This window comes from Symphalangus syndactylus, chromosome 21, assembly GCF_028878055.3.
Source record: "Symphalangus syndactylus isolate Jambi chromosome 21, NHGRI_mSymSyn1-v2.1_pri, whole genome shotgun sequence".
Classification (NCBI taxonomy): domain Eukaryota; kingdom Metazoa; phylum Chordata; class Mammalia; order Primates; family Hylobatidae; genus Symphalangus; species Symphalangus syndactylus.
Window position 1 is genome coordinate 43,571,880 of NC_072443.2, and position 16,026 is coordinate 43,587,905.

At 39.9% G+C, this 16,026-nt stretch overlaps 1 protein-coding gene across 1 annotated transcript in view; it reads left to right on the forward strand.

Annotated features, from left to right (window-relative positions):
• CFAP91 (cilia and flagella associated protein 91) overlaps window positions 1–16,026 on the forward strand; it is a 63,900-nt gene continuing 47,874 nt past the window's right edge. Inside the window, exons 1-6 of the mRNA XM_055260245.2 lie at window positions 1–417; window positions 3,990–4,066; window positions 4,585–4,742; window positions 5,807–5,890; window positions 7,041–7,097; window positions 12,718–12,899. Of these exons, the coding sequence (XP_055116220.2) occupies window positions 294–417; window positions 3,990–4,066; window positions 4,585–4,742; window positions 5,807–5,890; window positions 7,041–7,097; window positions 12,718–12,899 (682 nt within the window). The 5' untranslated portion in view covers window positions 1–293. The remainder of the gene's footprint in view (window positions 418–3,989; window positions 4,067–4,584; window positions 4,743–5,806; window positions 5,891–7,040; window positions 7,098–12,717; window positions 12,900–16,026) is intronic.

Consider the following 16,026-nt stretch of genomic DNA (forward strand, 5'->3'; position numbering starts at 1 on the left):
TCTCCCAGCCTCCCCACTGTCTCTGGAGTATAGAGAGAAGCGAGCCTTTTCCTCCCCCACCCCGCCGCTCCCCTCTCTTCTCATCTTCCCCTCCACTCCCCTCCTGACCCTTGTCTGGCCACTCCTGCTTTCACTTCTCTCCACTCCTCTTCGTCCCGGTCCCGCGGCCTCCTCCCTCCTCCTTGCCCCGCCCCCTATCCCTGCGCGCCCGCGGCCGTTACCATAGCGACGTGCAAGCAGCAGCCAGGCTTGACCCGCTGGTCCACTGCTGGCCGGAGGAAAGAGGCGGCACCATGAGCCACGCAGTAACCATCCAGGAGCCCCAGGCCCAGCCGCAGGTGTCTCAAACTCGGTACCGGGAGAGGTCGCGGGCTGGGAGCCACATCTCCTCCAATCGAGCGTATGATTTTCTGTACGGTAAGGACAGCCGCAGACCTTCCTCCGCGTTCGTCGACTCCTGGGCCAGGTGGGCTCCCAGATGGTGGGACCTGGCCAGGGGCATGGCGAACGAAACACGACCCTCTGAACTGACCTCTTGCCCGCGGTTGTCCCTGGTCGGGTGGGGGCAGCTCCGAGCCCTCCAGGTGGCAGCACTCAGGTTGGGGTCTGGGGTTGGGGTGCATAGAAAGGCGCGGGTGCGCTCCGCTTCAGGGGGCGATCTTCCTGAAATCTGTTCCGGGCGTTTTGGTACCCAGAAAAGTATGCAACGATTTGTAGACTCGGAGATTCACTCAACGTTCCTGCATAAAATGCCCTACGAAAATGATCTTTTCTCTCCAACTCTCTGGGCAAATCCAAGTTGGGCGAAAAGAAGTGCCAGTTTATCTCATGCTTGTTTTTAGGTTTTTGTGTTTTTTTTTTTTAACTTCTGCGTCAAAGCATTACTTATAGACTGGGTCCGCTGGCTCCTCTTGGGCCAATAAAGCCCCAGTTTATTTTAACGGCTTGGTTGTCCATTTTATGTTTTCTCTCTCTCCATGCTCCTTGAGTTCCTTAAGTTCTTGTTCTATACATTCTTGTAGCCTTCTGAGCACCTATTCTAGTGCTGATACATATACTAGGCGCTTCAATAAATAAATGTTTATTGAATTTGCCGTGGCAAGAATTGTAACCAGCTAAGCATGATTTTTTCCAGTTTTGCCCTCTGCAATCCCAGGTTTTTCACCTGAACCTTGATTGCTTTCAGCAATGTGGTGTTGCTTCTGGGAATCCCAGTCTCCTTTGTGTGGGAATCTCTAGGGTACACATTCCTAGATAGAGGCTGTGTAATGATTGTGACATATTCTGGCCAGTGGTTTTCTGTATGTACTCTTGGATTTGTGAAATAAATCAAGTTAGCTCCTGTAAACACATCACCATGTTTTTTTTTCACGGGTAATTTGAGAAGGAGGACAAACATCTCCCCAAAATATTAAGCTGGTTGTTTCTTTGATGCCGAAGTGCCTCTTTTACAGAGGAATTGCTAAATGTTTCCATGTCCCTTGCTAAGAACAGAAATTCACTCAGAGTAGATCAAATAAAAGTTTGGATTGTTATAAAACAGACAATCTCGCCGCTATTCATGGACAGGAAGCGAAGTATAGCCAGGGCAGATGAGAACCTGGACGGGGAAAATCAGAACTAAGATGCTGTACTCTCCTGCTTTCTTTCTTTGACCTTATGACCTTTTACCTTGTTAGGGTTGCCACATTTAGCAAATAAAAATACAAGAGGCACCGTTAAGCTTGAATTTCAGATAATGAATAATATTTTAGTATAAATTTTTGTCCTGTGCAATATTTTGGAACATATTTATACTAAAAAATTATTCATTGCATATCTGAATTTAAATTTAACTGGGCATCCTGTATTTTATCTGGCAACTCTAGCCTTCTTTCTATGTATAGTCAAGCCCCAAGTAATGATATTTCAGTCAACAGTTGACTACATGTATAAGGATGGTCCCATAAGATTATAATGAAGTTGAAAAACTCCAATTACTTAGTGACATTGTAGCTGTCATAACATTGTAGCACAATGCATCACTTTTTCTATGTTTAGATATACAAATACCATTGTGTTACAGCTGTCTACAGTATTCAGTACAATAACATGCTGTACGGGTTTGTAGCCTAGGAGCAATAGGCTATACTATATAGCCTAGGTGTGGAGTAGGCTATACCAGCTAGGTTTGTGTTAAGTACCCTCTGATATTTACACAACGATAAACTCACCTCATGACCCGATTGTAAGAATGTATCCCCATCATTAAGCAACACGTCACTATGCTTGCTTCCTTCCATCTGACAGAAAGCCTCTTGTGTATGGATTTCTCTTACTATGATAGGGACTAGGGTGGCATGCTTCTTGACTAATTAGCCCTAAAGCTCACCACCAATTGTATAGCATCTTTGTGTATTGTAGCTGAAAATTTAAGTTAGAAATTTAAGATTGGTTGTTGGCTGGCCAATGAGTTGACTGGCCTTGGGCCAGGTTTCCACCTTGACAGAACTGTGGTGGTGCAAAGTTGAACACCTTTCCAGGCTCTTTTACCCTTTTCTACAAAGCCCTATGTGATCAGTTCCCTAGTTACTTCTCTGGCCTCTTATCTACTCTCTTTCCCCTCCTTCATTCTGCCTCATTCGTCCTGGTTTCTTTGCTGTTCTTCAGACGTATCAGGCATGTTCCCATCCTAGGGACTTTGCTGTTCTTCAGATGTATCAGGCATGCTCCCATCCTAGAATGTTCTTCAGATATCTAACTAGCTAACTCCCTCACCTTCAAGTCTCCTTACATGCCACCTTCTCAAGGGCCTGCCCTGACCACCCTAGTTAAAATTGCAGCCAATCTTCCTTACCCAATTTCTTCTTTCTTAAAAATAACAACCCTCAAATTCTAATGTGTAATTTGCTAGTTTATTATGTTTGTTACTTATTGTCTTTCTCTCGTGAAGTCAAAGATTTTTGTCGTTTTGTTGATGTATTCTAAGCACCTAGATAGAGTAGCCAGTCAATAAACATGTGTTGAATGAAGGAGCAAAAAGAGCCTGAGCCTCTTGCAGTTTTTCAGCCTTGGTGGGAATATCCAATGTCTGCATTCAGTAAATCGTATTTGTTGGGTTACTAATGAATTATTAGGTTTTAGGAATTGACACACATTATCCAAATTCAAAAGAGACTTATTTCTAAATCACAACCCCCAATTTATTAATTTCTATGGAGAAATATGTGTTACCATGTTATCTAGACTAGCTGGTCAGGGTATTTGCCTCCCCAGAGACAAGTCTACTTGGGAAATCAAGTGTATCTGAAGGCTGCTCGTTAATTTAATGGCAAATCAGTTGATTTTAAAGGGTGGTACAGTATAGTCAATCATGAATACTCTTCATCACTTTAAAGATATACCTGATAAACAGATACTTATAATAGCAGGGCAATATTTTGTTGAACTTTGTAAAAATAACCGTCCCATCATCAGCAAACTTACAAACTTAAGGAGTGAATTCTGAAGATAGCTGATTTTTTTTTAACCGTGTTTACCAATTCTGAGATATCATGTGGTTTGCGTCTTTCTAGTGCACCAAATATGGGAGATAGTATAAATGTATTGCTTCTTTCACTTGCAAATTGGCATAGTGCATATATACAAAGTGTTTCCCTTGAAGAATTTTTTGGGCTACCCAGGCTCAAAAGGAGTTTTGTTCATAGGAGAGAAGAAAGTGTGTTTAGGGTGTAGTACTTGAAAACATGCTGGACTTTCTTTATGAATTCCACTTCCGTAAGCTGACTTGGAATACTCAGAAATGAAAAACATCTTGACAACTGTTGCTGGCAGAAGTGGTAGAGTAACAGGGCCACATGCACAACAGAGCATGAGCTGCTGCAAAGTCAGGCAATATTTAAACTTTTAAATTTGTTTTCCAATTAAGAGATTACATTGCTTTGCCATTATTCTCAGCTTAGGGGTAGATATGTTCTATTTGTTATGCTACTTGATTGTTTATTTTGCAGATCCATTGTTTATTGTGTCAAGTGAGAAAGACCACACACAGGCAAATATCCAAGCCACCCTGATTCGCAGCAGACTGGTATGTCTAATTCATCAGCCAAGGCTACCTAATGAACCTGAACCATCTAGTTTGCCTAACTGCATTGATCAGATTGACTAATCACCAAATCTTCACTGGATTTTAGGTTCCACAGAAATTACCTTGCCAAGATTACTAGGGGGCAAAGCATCTTAATACTTGTGGCTCATTGTGAGGATTAAGTCACTAATAATGAATAGAGAACCCATAAGCTAATTTATTTCAATGGGATAAATATAATAATATATGCCCATGTTAAAAGAATTCAAGTAGTACAAAAGCATATACAGTATGCAGTAAATTCTAGCCCTGCTCCCCACCCCCTCCACATAAGCAGCCATTGTCATCAGTTTCTTGGGCATCTATTTAAAGATATTCTGTGCATGTAGCAATAACCCCTCTTCTTATGCTGTATACATTGTTTTGTATGTTTTTAAAAAGAGTTTACAATGTAAATAAAATGCTTTAGAAAAGCTGATGGTATCATTTTGTCCTTTGCCTCCCTTCCCTAACATTAGAGAAAAGTTCCCAGGTTTAAAACCATGTTCAGTAACCTGATCCATTATCCAAGATATTCTCTATATTGGAGCAAGTCAGATCCTATCCCACCATTTATCAGTCGGGAGTGGAAGGGACATGAGGAGAAACACAGAGCAGCCCTCCGGCAGCTCGCCACGTAAGTGTCGGGTGGCTCCAGGGCCTAAAATAAATGCATTAAAAACATTTTTTTAAATTCATTTACCATGTGTGGTTTTAAAATGTTCAGTTGTGGTGTTATACCTAGGCCAAATTTTCTTTCTAAACCTCTTTTGACTAAACAAGCCTGATTATATATAATAGATATATAATTTTGTCTCGTGTGTGTGTGTGTGTGTGTGTGTATATATGTATAATGACAATGACAACTCACCGCCAAACGCAGGGATGACTGAGTTTGTTGTTGCTTGGATCTAACTTAGCAACTGAAAGTGCTCTTTTCTGCTAATATCTAAAATATTTTTTGGAAACTTGCGGCCAAAGCACCTTCAAGGATAAGTCGAATTCTTTATTCTTTTAATTACTTACAAGTTCACATTTAGTAAATTAAAGATTATAAAGCCTTTTAGGCTGGACATAGAAAAATTGTCTTTTGGCCAGGCACGGTGGCTCACGCCTATAATTCCAGCACTTTGGGAGGCCGAGGCGGGCAGATCATGAGGTCAGGAGATCGAGACCATCCTGGCTAACACGGTGAAACCCCGTCTCTACTAAAAATACAAAAAATTAGCCGGGTGTGGTGGCGGGCGCCTGTAGTCCCAGCTACTCGGGAGGCTGAGGCAGGAGAATGGCGTGAACCCAGGAGGTGGAGCTTGCAGTGAGCTGAGATTGCGCCACTGCACTCCAGCCTGGGTGACAGAGCGAGACTCCATCTCAAAAAAAAAAAAAAAAATTGTCTTTTAATATTTTGTTATTCTTATGTGCTTTTAATTAAAATTGGGCATTTTTGTATGTGGGATTTCATAAATCCACTCTTTTCTCAGCTCTTGCTCCCTCTGACTAGGTCCTGGTCTCCTGGCTCAGGGCAGGGGAAGAATCATATATACTCTAAGTTGTATGGCAGTCAAATACAGGTTATGGAAGACTTTACTCTCAGTATGAGATACTCTGTGTAGCTCCTACTCTATACACATAGAAATATTAAATAGAAATTATATGTGGAAATATTTTAGACTTGAATAATGTTTTCTTGCTTCGCTTTAGAACTGACACTTCTTTTCAGATGCCTAGAGAAGTTTATGAAGATCCTGAAGTTACTGGAAAGAATCGCTATAAATACTTTGAAAGGTAGAACGTAATTACTAATGAATATTTGAGCCCTAATATTATTAGAGAACCTCTTTATGGTAGTAATAACAGTTATCATTTTTCAGTGCATACAATGTGCCAGACTCTATTTGAAGTGCTTTACATGCATATCATCTAATCTTTACAACAGAAATGTAGGCTAAGATATATATGATCACCATTTTACCAATAATGAAGCTGAGACTGAGAGATGATAAATAGATTGCTCAAGGTCATATAAGCTAGCAAGGGGTAGATCTAGGGTTCAAACTAAGCCTGCTTGACTTTAGAGATACTGATTGCAACTAAGAATATGTATTTGAAAACATTTGAAATGAAGTCATCAAATGAATGAGACACAGTGGAGATACCATGAAGTCATAGTGAAGGGGAAACTTGTGTTCAGAGGGATAACATTTGTTCTCTTTGTGTGAATCTTGCCCAAACCAACATGGCCAAAAGGTTCGTTTTATTTCATTTGTGATTTATGCTCATGCAATAACCATATACTCAAATCAAATTAAAATTAGATGGGGATTTCCTTATATATCTTACTGGAGTTAGAAAAAATAGTCTTGATACCACATCTGCATAAGCTTCCTTGAGAAAGTAAATTTCTAATCCACATTATTATTTATGAGCAACCTCCTTATGGAAATTTTGTGATGCTGACTTTTTCAGAGAAATGTTAAATTCTTAACTGTTAACTATACAAGTCTTAACTTTTAGGGGGAGGCTTTAGATTAAATCATTGTGAATTTCAGAATGTCTCAGGAACTTGAGAAGTTGCTGGGAACTAATGTCCTGCTGAAGCCCAAGTACAGGGCTTAAAGTGTGGCTTGTGTGGCTTCTTCAAGTGTGATTTGTTTACCATCTGAAGAGAAAATACTGGAGTGTTTATTAAGAATGCACATTCATTGGCTCTGCCCTATATTTACTGAATCTCATGGGCCAGATCTGAGAATCTGCATTTTAGACAAGAACCTCCCCACCCTGCAGTGATTTTGTATATCCAGAAGTTTGAGTAACACTGATAGATGGGGTATTTAAGCTCACTGATTTTTAAGGGACAAATATTAGAGCTGGAAGAGAGCTTTGAGTGCATTCATTGCAAAAGTCCCACACATTTATATTTTCTTTTTCCTCCCAGGCCTTTTCTTCCATTTTTTCAGCAGATGCCATTCAATGTTGTTTATGCCGTGTCCAAGTAAGTAACCATTATTTGAATGGTTTATTTATTGTTTGCTTCCATATTTTTTCTTAGAAGATAGTTCTCTAAATCACTATTTTTCAAATTGTGGATCACAAAGCATTAGAAGGGTATGAAATCTTCTAGTGTGTCATGAGCAGCATTTTAAAACATGAAACAGAATAGAAAGTAACCAAAGCATCAGGTATATGGAGGGTAAGTTGGTTTTTGTTTATAACCTTTGTTTCAGAAAAATGTATGCATATGTTTATATGTATATGATGGATTATGATATAAAATGTATTTCTTACTGTTGTCCATTTGTGCTGCTATAACAAATTAACAGATTGGGTGATATAAATAAAATAAATTTATTTCTTGAATTTCTGAAGGCTGGGCAGTCCGAGAAGCAAGGCAGTCCAGTGGGCAGTCAGTGTTGGTGAGGGCCTTCTTGCTGTGTCTTCACATGGCAGAAGAAGCAAATGCTGTGTCCTCACGTGGTGGAAGGTGGAAGGGCAAAAAGGACCTATGCTAGTTCTCTCCAATCCTTTTATAAGGCACTAATCTATTGATAAGGGTGGAGTCCTCATGACTTAATCACTTCCCCTAAAGGCCTCACCTCTTAATACCACCACAGTGGGGACTAAGTTTAAACATGAATTTTGGAGAAGACACAGACACATATTCAAATTGTAGCAGTTGTAGTTTAAAAAAGTTGAAAAGTGCTTTAAATATCTTCTTTTGCTTCTCTGAAACACTTATTTGATGACAGTTCTTCAACATTTCATTAAATAAACAAATCAGTCATGTAATATGTTTTGAATGCTAGAATTTTATAACTTAATAAGCATCTAATCTACACAGACAATGTGGTATACAAAGATAAATAAAACATGGTTTCTGCCCCACAACGGAGTGAGCCAAGGTAAGAGGGAGGTAAGGGACAAGGGCTGAATCCAAGACAAATGTGTATTTCTCACCTCTAGTTTCAGGACAAGACAGCAGACTGGTAGAGTATTCCTTTAAAAATCTAATTTTTGCTACACTCTTTCCTCCGTTAATATAGTTTAATATTTCTATAAGAGAAAAAAGTCCAAGGTATTCATGAAATTATCAGCAATAGAAACCTTTTTTAAGGTCTCATATTTCTGAATACAAATTTATTCAGGACTAGGTTTTCAAGGGTGCATTTAAAGAATATAGTTATTCCTAATAATATATATCATCATATGAATAGGACATATGTTATTAAATGCCTGTAATCCTCAAGATAAATGCTAGTTATGACTCTACTTCACCCTTGACTTTTTTTTAAGACTGTGTGGATGCCTTTGGCTCTTTATAGAGATGGAGTACAGATTCCCTGCTCTCCCCAGACAGAGCAACTTCCTGGGGTACCAGTTTATCCAGAAATAGCTGTAGACTTACATTCTATGAAATGTTTTGTATGAGCAAAAGGGGAGCTATGAGCTATGTAGATCCCTAAAGATCCTTCTGGTAATTCTTTAAAATCAGGCTCACTGAATTAGCTGCTTTGGAGGTCATAACTGCCTCAGTCTAAAAGTTGTTAAACTAATTCTAGGGAGTTCAGAGGCCTGCAGTGATGAACACCATGACCTCCCTGACTCCTCCCTAAATAACTGTGACACAAGGGATAAAGATTCCATCCAAGAGTTAAACCATGACATTTGACATTGTAGCTACTCTCTATCTCTCTTAGAACTTTTTAAAGAATGAATCAGTATTCCTGAGTGAGGTCAATTCTGGAATTCCAGTATGTTTGTTTCTGAGCAGTGAGTATAATGCCACCTTGTGTTATCAGGGATGGAATTGTCTTGGGACCAGCTGGCCTTCTCCAGCCACACTCCTTTCATGGCTAGCTGTTGGAGGCTTTCCTTAGGATTCTACATAAGCACCTTTTCAAAGAGAATAAAAAGTTAATGCTTTTAAAACATTCAATGAAGTTCATAGTAGAACAGGATTTGCTAGGTTTGTGAAGCCCCTCTCTGTACAGCTCTTTTGGGGCTGGGAGAGAAAATCTAGAAGACTGTAGGTATGGCAGACAGTGCATGCTCCTGGTGCCTAGGCAGTGGTGGAGGAGGAAGGGCCTGGATAGAACACATACAACAGCCCTGGCTGCCATAAGAGTACTAGAGCCAGAGCAGGTGAGCCTGAGGGCAGGAGCCAGGACACAGCAGGGGTCAGGCCAGCATGCAGCAGATGTGGGACCTTTCTGAGTTTGGGTCCTGTTTGAGGTTGGGGAGGAGGTGGGAAAGGGATCATTGCTCTTTGTTACTCATATTTTACTCTCCCCTAAAACGAACAGAAATGGGGAAAAATAGGTTGGAGAAATTAAGAAGTTAGTTAAGAAACCACGTATTAAGTTACTGAAAGAGTTCAAAGTAGCTTTCCTCTTTTACATTCTATTCCCTGACCCACCTGGAAAGATTCGAAGCCAGAAACCTTCATCAGAAGAGTTCATTAGGCCTTATCATAAACTAAGCACATTTGATCAGATGGTTCAAATGTGTAATTATTTAATTTGAGAAAAAATAATTTATTCTCTTGATTCAAGATAATGGTGCACTAATATAATAAAACTTCATGTAACTTCGGATGACATAAAGCTGATTTGAAGTTATTTCTTCAACTAGAATTTTATAGTAGAATAATTTCTACTGAAAACATAAGAAGCCATGTATTATCTACATGTTAGAAATTTGTAGCAACTACTGGAAAGTGACTTCAATAGCAGTTACAGTTCAGCATTAGAAACTCAAGCCCGGGCGCGGTGGCTCACACCTGTAATCCCAGCAATTTGGAAGGCTGAGGCAGCAGGATAACTTGAGGTCAGGAGTCTGAGACCAGCCTGGCCAACATGATGGGACTCTGACTCTACTAAAAATACAAAAATTAGCTGGGTGAGGTGGTGGGCACCTGTAATCCAAGCTACTTGGGAGGCTGAGTCAGGACAATCACTTGAACCCGGGAGGTGGATGTTGCAGTGAGCTGAGATCACACCACTGCACTCAAGCCTGGGTGGCAGAGTGAGACTCCATCTCAAAGAAACAAAACAAGACAAAAAAAAAAAAAAAACTATGTAAAGTACTCGCTCCAGCACAGGTTGAACTTCCAAGCAGGTATTTCTTTCTAACTGGCTTGAAATGCTTTTTAAAAAAATTTTTATTTTATATTTATTTATTTATTTATTTATTTATTGAGATGGAGTCTTGCTCCATCACTCAGGCTGGAGTGCAGTGGTGCGATCTCGGCTCACTGCAACCTCCACCTCCAGGGTTCAAGTGATTCTCCTGCCTCAGCCTCCCAAGTAGCTGGGTTTACAGGCACGTGCCACCACACCCAGCTAATTTTTTGTATCTTTAGTAGAGACGGGGTTTCACATGTTGGCCAGGCTGGTCTCGAACTCCTGACCTCGTGATCCGCCTGCCTTGACCTCCCAAAGTGCTGGGATTACAGGCATAAGCCACTGCACCTCGCCCTTTTTTTTTTTTTTTTAAAGATCTTTGGTGTATGTATTTGCTGTGCTCGTATATAAGCTCTTACCATTGCCTCTGTTTTTCAAAATGGAAAAATCTCTGTTATTGCCTTCATCTTTAGTTATTTATATAATTTAATCAGTGCTTTCACCAACCTGAAAAAAATGTCTTAAGTCAAAGTGGCTATATTGGTTTTTTCTTATTCTAGAAGCAATGCATGTACATGTTAAAAGAGAAGATTCAGAAAAGCATAAAGATGAAAAAAAATTATCTGTATAATTTTACCATCTAGAAATAATTACTATTATTTTATTGTATATACATCTAGGTATTTTTGTATGCATAAAAACACAGTTTTAAAATGTAAAAATGGAATCCTACTATACGTACCATTTAATAGTGTCGTTTTTTTCTACTTTACAATGAATCATGGACATTTTTGAATGCTCACAGGTATAGATTACATTATTATTTTGAATAGCTGCATAAATTCCATTATGACTGTGTCATATTTTTTTAAACAATTCTTGTATTGATGTGATCATTTCAGTTTCCAATTTTTCACTCTTATAAATGAGACTTTATGAACATGTTTACATATATATCTTTGAATACCTGTCCAGTTATTTCCTAGAATAACTTCCTAGGAGTAGAAATGCTGGAGCAGCCAGGCGCGGTGATTCACGCCTGTAATCTCAGCACTTTGGGAGGCAGAGATGGGCAGATCACGAGGTCAGGAGATCGGGACCATCCTGGCTAACATGGTGAAACCCCGTCTCTACTAAAAATACACACACACACAAAAAAATAGCTGGGCGTGGTGGTGGGCACCTGTAGTCCCAGCTGCTCGGGAGGCTGAGGCAGGAGAATGGCCTGAACCCAGGAGGTGGAGCTTGCAGTGAGCCGAGATCGCACTACTGCACTCTAACCTGGGCGACAGAGCGAGACTCCATCTCAAAAAAAAAAAAAAAGAAATGCTGGAGCAAAGCTTATTTTAACTTGTCAGTTAGGTGTACCTATTTGTATTTCCATCAACAGTTTATGAGAAGGCCCGTTTCTTCACAGCATAATCAATGCTAGATACTTTCAATCTTTTAAATCTTTGCTTATGTGATAAAATATCATAAAATAGTATCTTGCTGTTTTACTTTTCTTTGATTACTAGTTATTTTCATTATCTTCTCATATGTTTGTTAGAAGTTTTACTTTTTGTTTTGTGAATTCTCCTTTACTCATTTTTCCATGAGGTATTTAACTGCCTAATTGATTTACAAGGGCTTTTTATATAGAAAGGCTATTTAAACTTTTTATCATATATGTTCCAAAACCTTTTTCTAAGTTTGCCATTCGCCTTTTAAATTTGTTTGTGATATTTTGAAGCATAGAAGTTGAAACTCACCCTCAATTCTATTGATCATCTCCTTTTATAGTTTCTGGCTTTTAAGCCAGGCTTAAAAAGACTTTCACTCAAAGATGATATAAATATTGACTTATGTTTCCTGTTAGTACTTTTATAGTCTCATTTTTACATTAATTTTTTTAAAGATCTAGAATTAATTTTTCTGCAAGAGACAAGGTAACTTTCCCGCATGTTAATAACAAAGTGATCCTAGCATTAAATTATTGAATCATTTATCCAGATAGAGCCTGTCTGCCTGCCTGCCTGCCTTCGTTCCTCCCTTCCTTCCTTTTTCTCTTTCTTTCTTTCAGCAGAAACCGTCTCTTCTCTTTTCTCTGCTCCCATATTTCTGGAGGGAAACAGAGTGAGTATCGAACTGAAACAAAGAAGAAAGAAACCAGAGAATGTAGTAATGCTGAACAGGTCCAGAAGTGCTGTACAGCATTCTAGAATAGCTCTGTTCTACAACCTTGCCCAGGGACACATATAAATAGGCACTTTTGTGGGTCAACCATGGTACTTTGACCCACTCAGTTTCCTGGCAGAGGTGAGAATAACAAGGCAATTCTCTCAAGATTTGGGCGCATAATCCTGGTTATAATGTATTCATGACTTTGTACCTGTCAACATTTAAAGGAGGAATGGACTTGACGAAGCTTCGAAGATTTGTTTCTACTTGATTATATAATATTTTAAGTGATCATAACAGGTTTCAATTCTTAAACTGATTTTTCCCTTTTAGGGCAGAACCATACACTTTTCCTCCTACTTCTACTAAGCACCTATCCATCCCTTCAAAGTCTACTGTGGGCACTCAGACTGATTATCGGGATGCTGACGTTCAAACAGATCCATATTCTCCAGAATACGTAGTATGTCAGGACTCAATCCCTGAGCTCTTGACCTTGGCTACGCTTACTTGGGGTAAGTTGGTAAATCTCCTGACTATTGGCAGATGACAGTGCTGATAACCACACATGCTGTTCAAATGGGCCATGTACAGGCAATTGTGGTTTACAGTGTTGCTGTATAAAGTGTCTTACTCAGTACAGCAACTTCATAGACTCATAATTTTTCTGATACCTCTGGTCAAATAAAGATACTATCTTTTTATTGTAAGTAGTTTTATCGTACTCTATCTGTGAAGCTGAATTTCACCTTAATATTGCAGTTGCTTTGCTGACTACTCACCTATGTCCTCTCATTTCTCTCTCCTAGTGAATCACTTCCTTTTCATTGAGCAATCATACTTCTTTAAACATAAGCTTTGAGTGTAAAATACTGAATGCACATTCCTATGTATGTCATATTATCTTAATGTGCTAAAATATCATAATTTACCAAACCTCCCTTATATACTTTATTAGATGATTTGGATGACTTGATATTATCTCTGAAATGCTAAATATCTTTCAGGCTCAGAAATTAACTCTTAGAATGTAATAAAATCTGGCCTAGGCCTATATTATGTGAACCTATAAAATTAATAAATGAGAGTACCTTTAGAAATTATTAGAAATTAGCTTATCTAACTCACTTAGTTGTATTAATAGCTGGGAAACTGAGAACCAGAGAGGTTAACTAATTCCTCCAAGGACATAGAGATAGTTGATACATGGTAATGATTTTTAAATGAGATTACTTTCCCCCCATTGTAACAGATAGCTGTGATCAAGTCTGCATCCCAGGCAAAGAAGATGTTTATATCTGGGCTCTAGTTTTCATTCTTGTTTCCTAGCCCACTTTATGAATCCAGATTAAGCATTCTCAACACCCATACTCTTTTTTTTTTTTTTTTTTTTTTTGGAGACGGAGTCTCACTCTGTTGCCCGGGCTGGAGTGCAGTGGTGCGATCTCGGCTCATTGCAACCTCTGCCTCCTGGGTTCAAGTGATTCTCTTGCCTCAGCCTCCCAAGTAGCTGGGAGTACAGGTGCGTGCTACCACGCCTGGCTAATATTTTTCTTGTATTTTTAGTAGAGGTGGCGTTTCACCGTGTTAGCCAGGATGGTCTCGATCTCCTGACCTCGTGATCTGCCCACCTCAGCCTCCCAAAGTGCTGGGATTACAGGCTTGAGCTACCGCGCCTGGCCCAACACCGGTACTTTAAAGCAGAGGCTCTACTTTCAGGCCTAGATGGCAAATTACACTTGATCTTAGCCAAAAGGCCGAGAAGCGATCTAGATGGCAAATTAAAAATATGCTGAAACCTTCCCTTTCTGCTCTGAATGCATACAAATTACAGGAAAAAATTAATAAACATATAGACACACACTTAAAAGCAAGAAAGAAAATATTCGTAATGTAGAAATGGAGACTTTTTCCTAAGAAAGAAGTAGCTGGGAACCTTTGGTGGTGAGTAGGAGCTGTGCATGGCAGGGAACCAGGTCCAAGTCACCTGCCTGAAGGGGAGGGGCCAGCGCCCTTCTCCTGCACACAGGTGCAACTGAAGCCTGGTGCCTGCCCGATAAAGATTACAGACAGAGCAGAGTCAGGCATTCCTGCCTGTGCCCTTGGACTTTACCTCTTGGTGTGATAAGGACTTGGCGTTAAACTGCAGAAGGACAAGAGCCAGGCAGAGGCTCAGAAATGCTTCACTAGGCAAAAAACAAACAAACAAAAAAACAACCTAATCTGGTACACTGTCATAGCAGAACTGAGGTTAAAGTGTCAATAAAAGCCTCTATGAGCCAGGCCTACTCCTACCATTTGTGGGACCCAGGACTCTTAAGGGAGGCCCACCTACCATGAGTATAGATATTTTAAACTTATAAATCAAGCTAGTATCTGTTAAGTAAAATACGTGTATGTTTTTTCACAAACATCTTTATAACAAGTTAAAAGGACAAGTTTAAATTAGAATTCTTAGACTCCTGGGATTCCATACTGCAATGCGGCAGTGAGGCGAGAGCCTGCTGTGGCCTGCCCTTTTCTCTCCCCGCCCTGGCTCTGCTCTACGTCTGAGGGGCCTGTCATGCATGCCCGTGATTACCCCAGCTCTTCTTCCCAGTGTTCACACATCCCTATGAACAGCTGCCATTTGGCCCCACCTTGGGCTTAAGGGTGAAGAAACAGCAGCATATAGTATGCTCTCAGGAATCTGAATCCTGTGAAGAGGCCCATGGAACCTTTGGAAGCAGGCTCGGGGCCATTTGTAGAAAGATTTCCAGGACCACCTGGAAATAGCTCCAGGTGGGCATGGAGCCTTGGACTCCTCACCTTGTGGTGATGAGCAGGGCTCTAAAGAATGAGTTTAGGTAGTAGCCACTCGCAGGTCAAGGCTGCTTACTGACCAGGGTGCTTATGAGAGAAACCTGCAGCTGGTCTCCACCCAAGAACCCCAAAGCACACAAGGAACAGAGACACCAGGAGTGACCCACAACCAATAAAGGAAATGGAGGAATAAATTTCTGAGTAAACAGGAAATGGAGCAATCTGAAAAGGACTTAGGAAGTGCTTTCTATATTCTCAAAAGGATGAGGGGGAAATAGCAACACCAAAACAAGAATGGGAGTCATGGAAAAGAACCAGTTGGAATCAAGGGGGAGGAAAACTATAACGTTTGAAATAAAATGAACTCAATAGTAGAATAGACAGAGCTGAAGAGCAAATTAGTGAAATGACAGATTAAATGGACACATATTCCAGAATGTAACATATAGTGGTAGAACAAGATAAAAGAAAAGGAAGAGCTGTGGGGGCTAGGACATGAGTCTAGGGAAAATGGTAGAGAAGCAATGCGAGAATCAGTGGCTGAGAACTCCCCAGAACTAAAGAAAGACATTAGCCTTCACACGGAAAAATTCCACTGAGTACCAAGCAGAATGATTCTTTAAAAACTCACACCTCCTAATAAAAGACAAAGAAAAAATGAAAAAAACTATTAGAAAAACTATTAGAAAGATAACTCAGATTACCTACAAAGGAAAAAAAAGATGGATATTTTGTAGTATTGCCTTTAAGGTGCTGTGGGAAAATGATTGCAAACCTAGAATTCTTTTACCAGCCAAACTGTTATTGAGGAGCGAAGGTAAAATAAAGACATTTTCATAC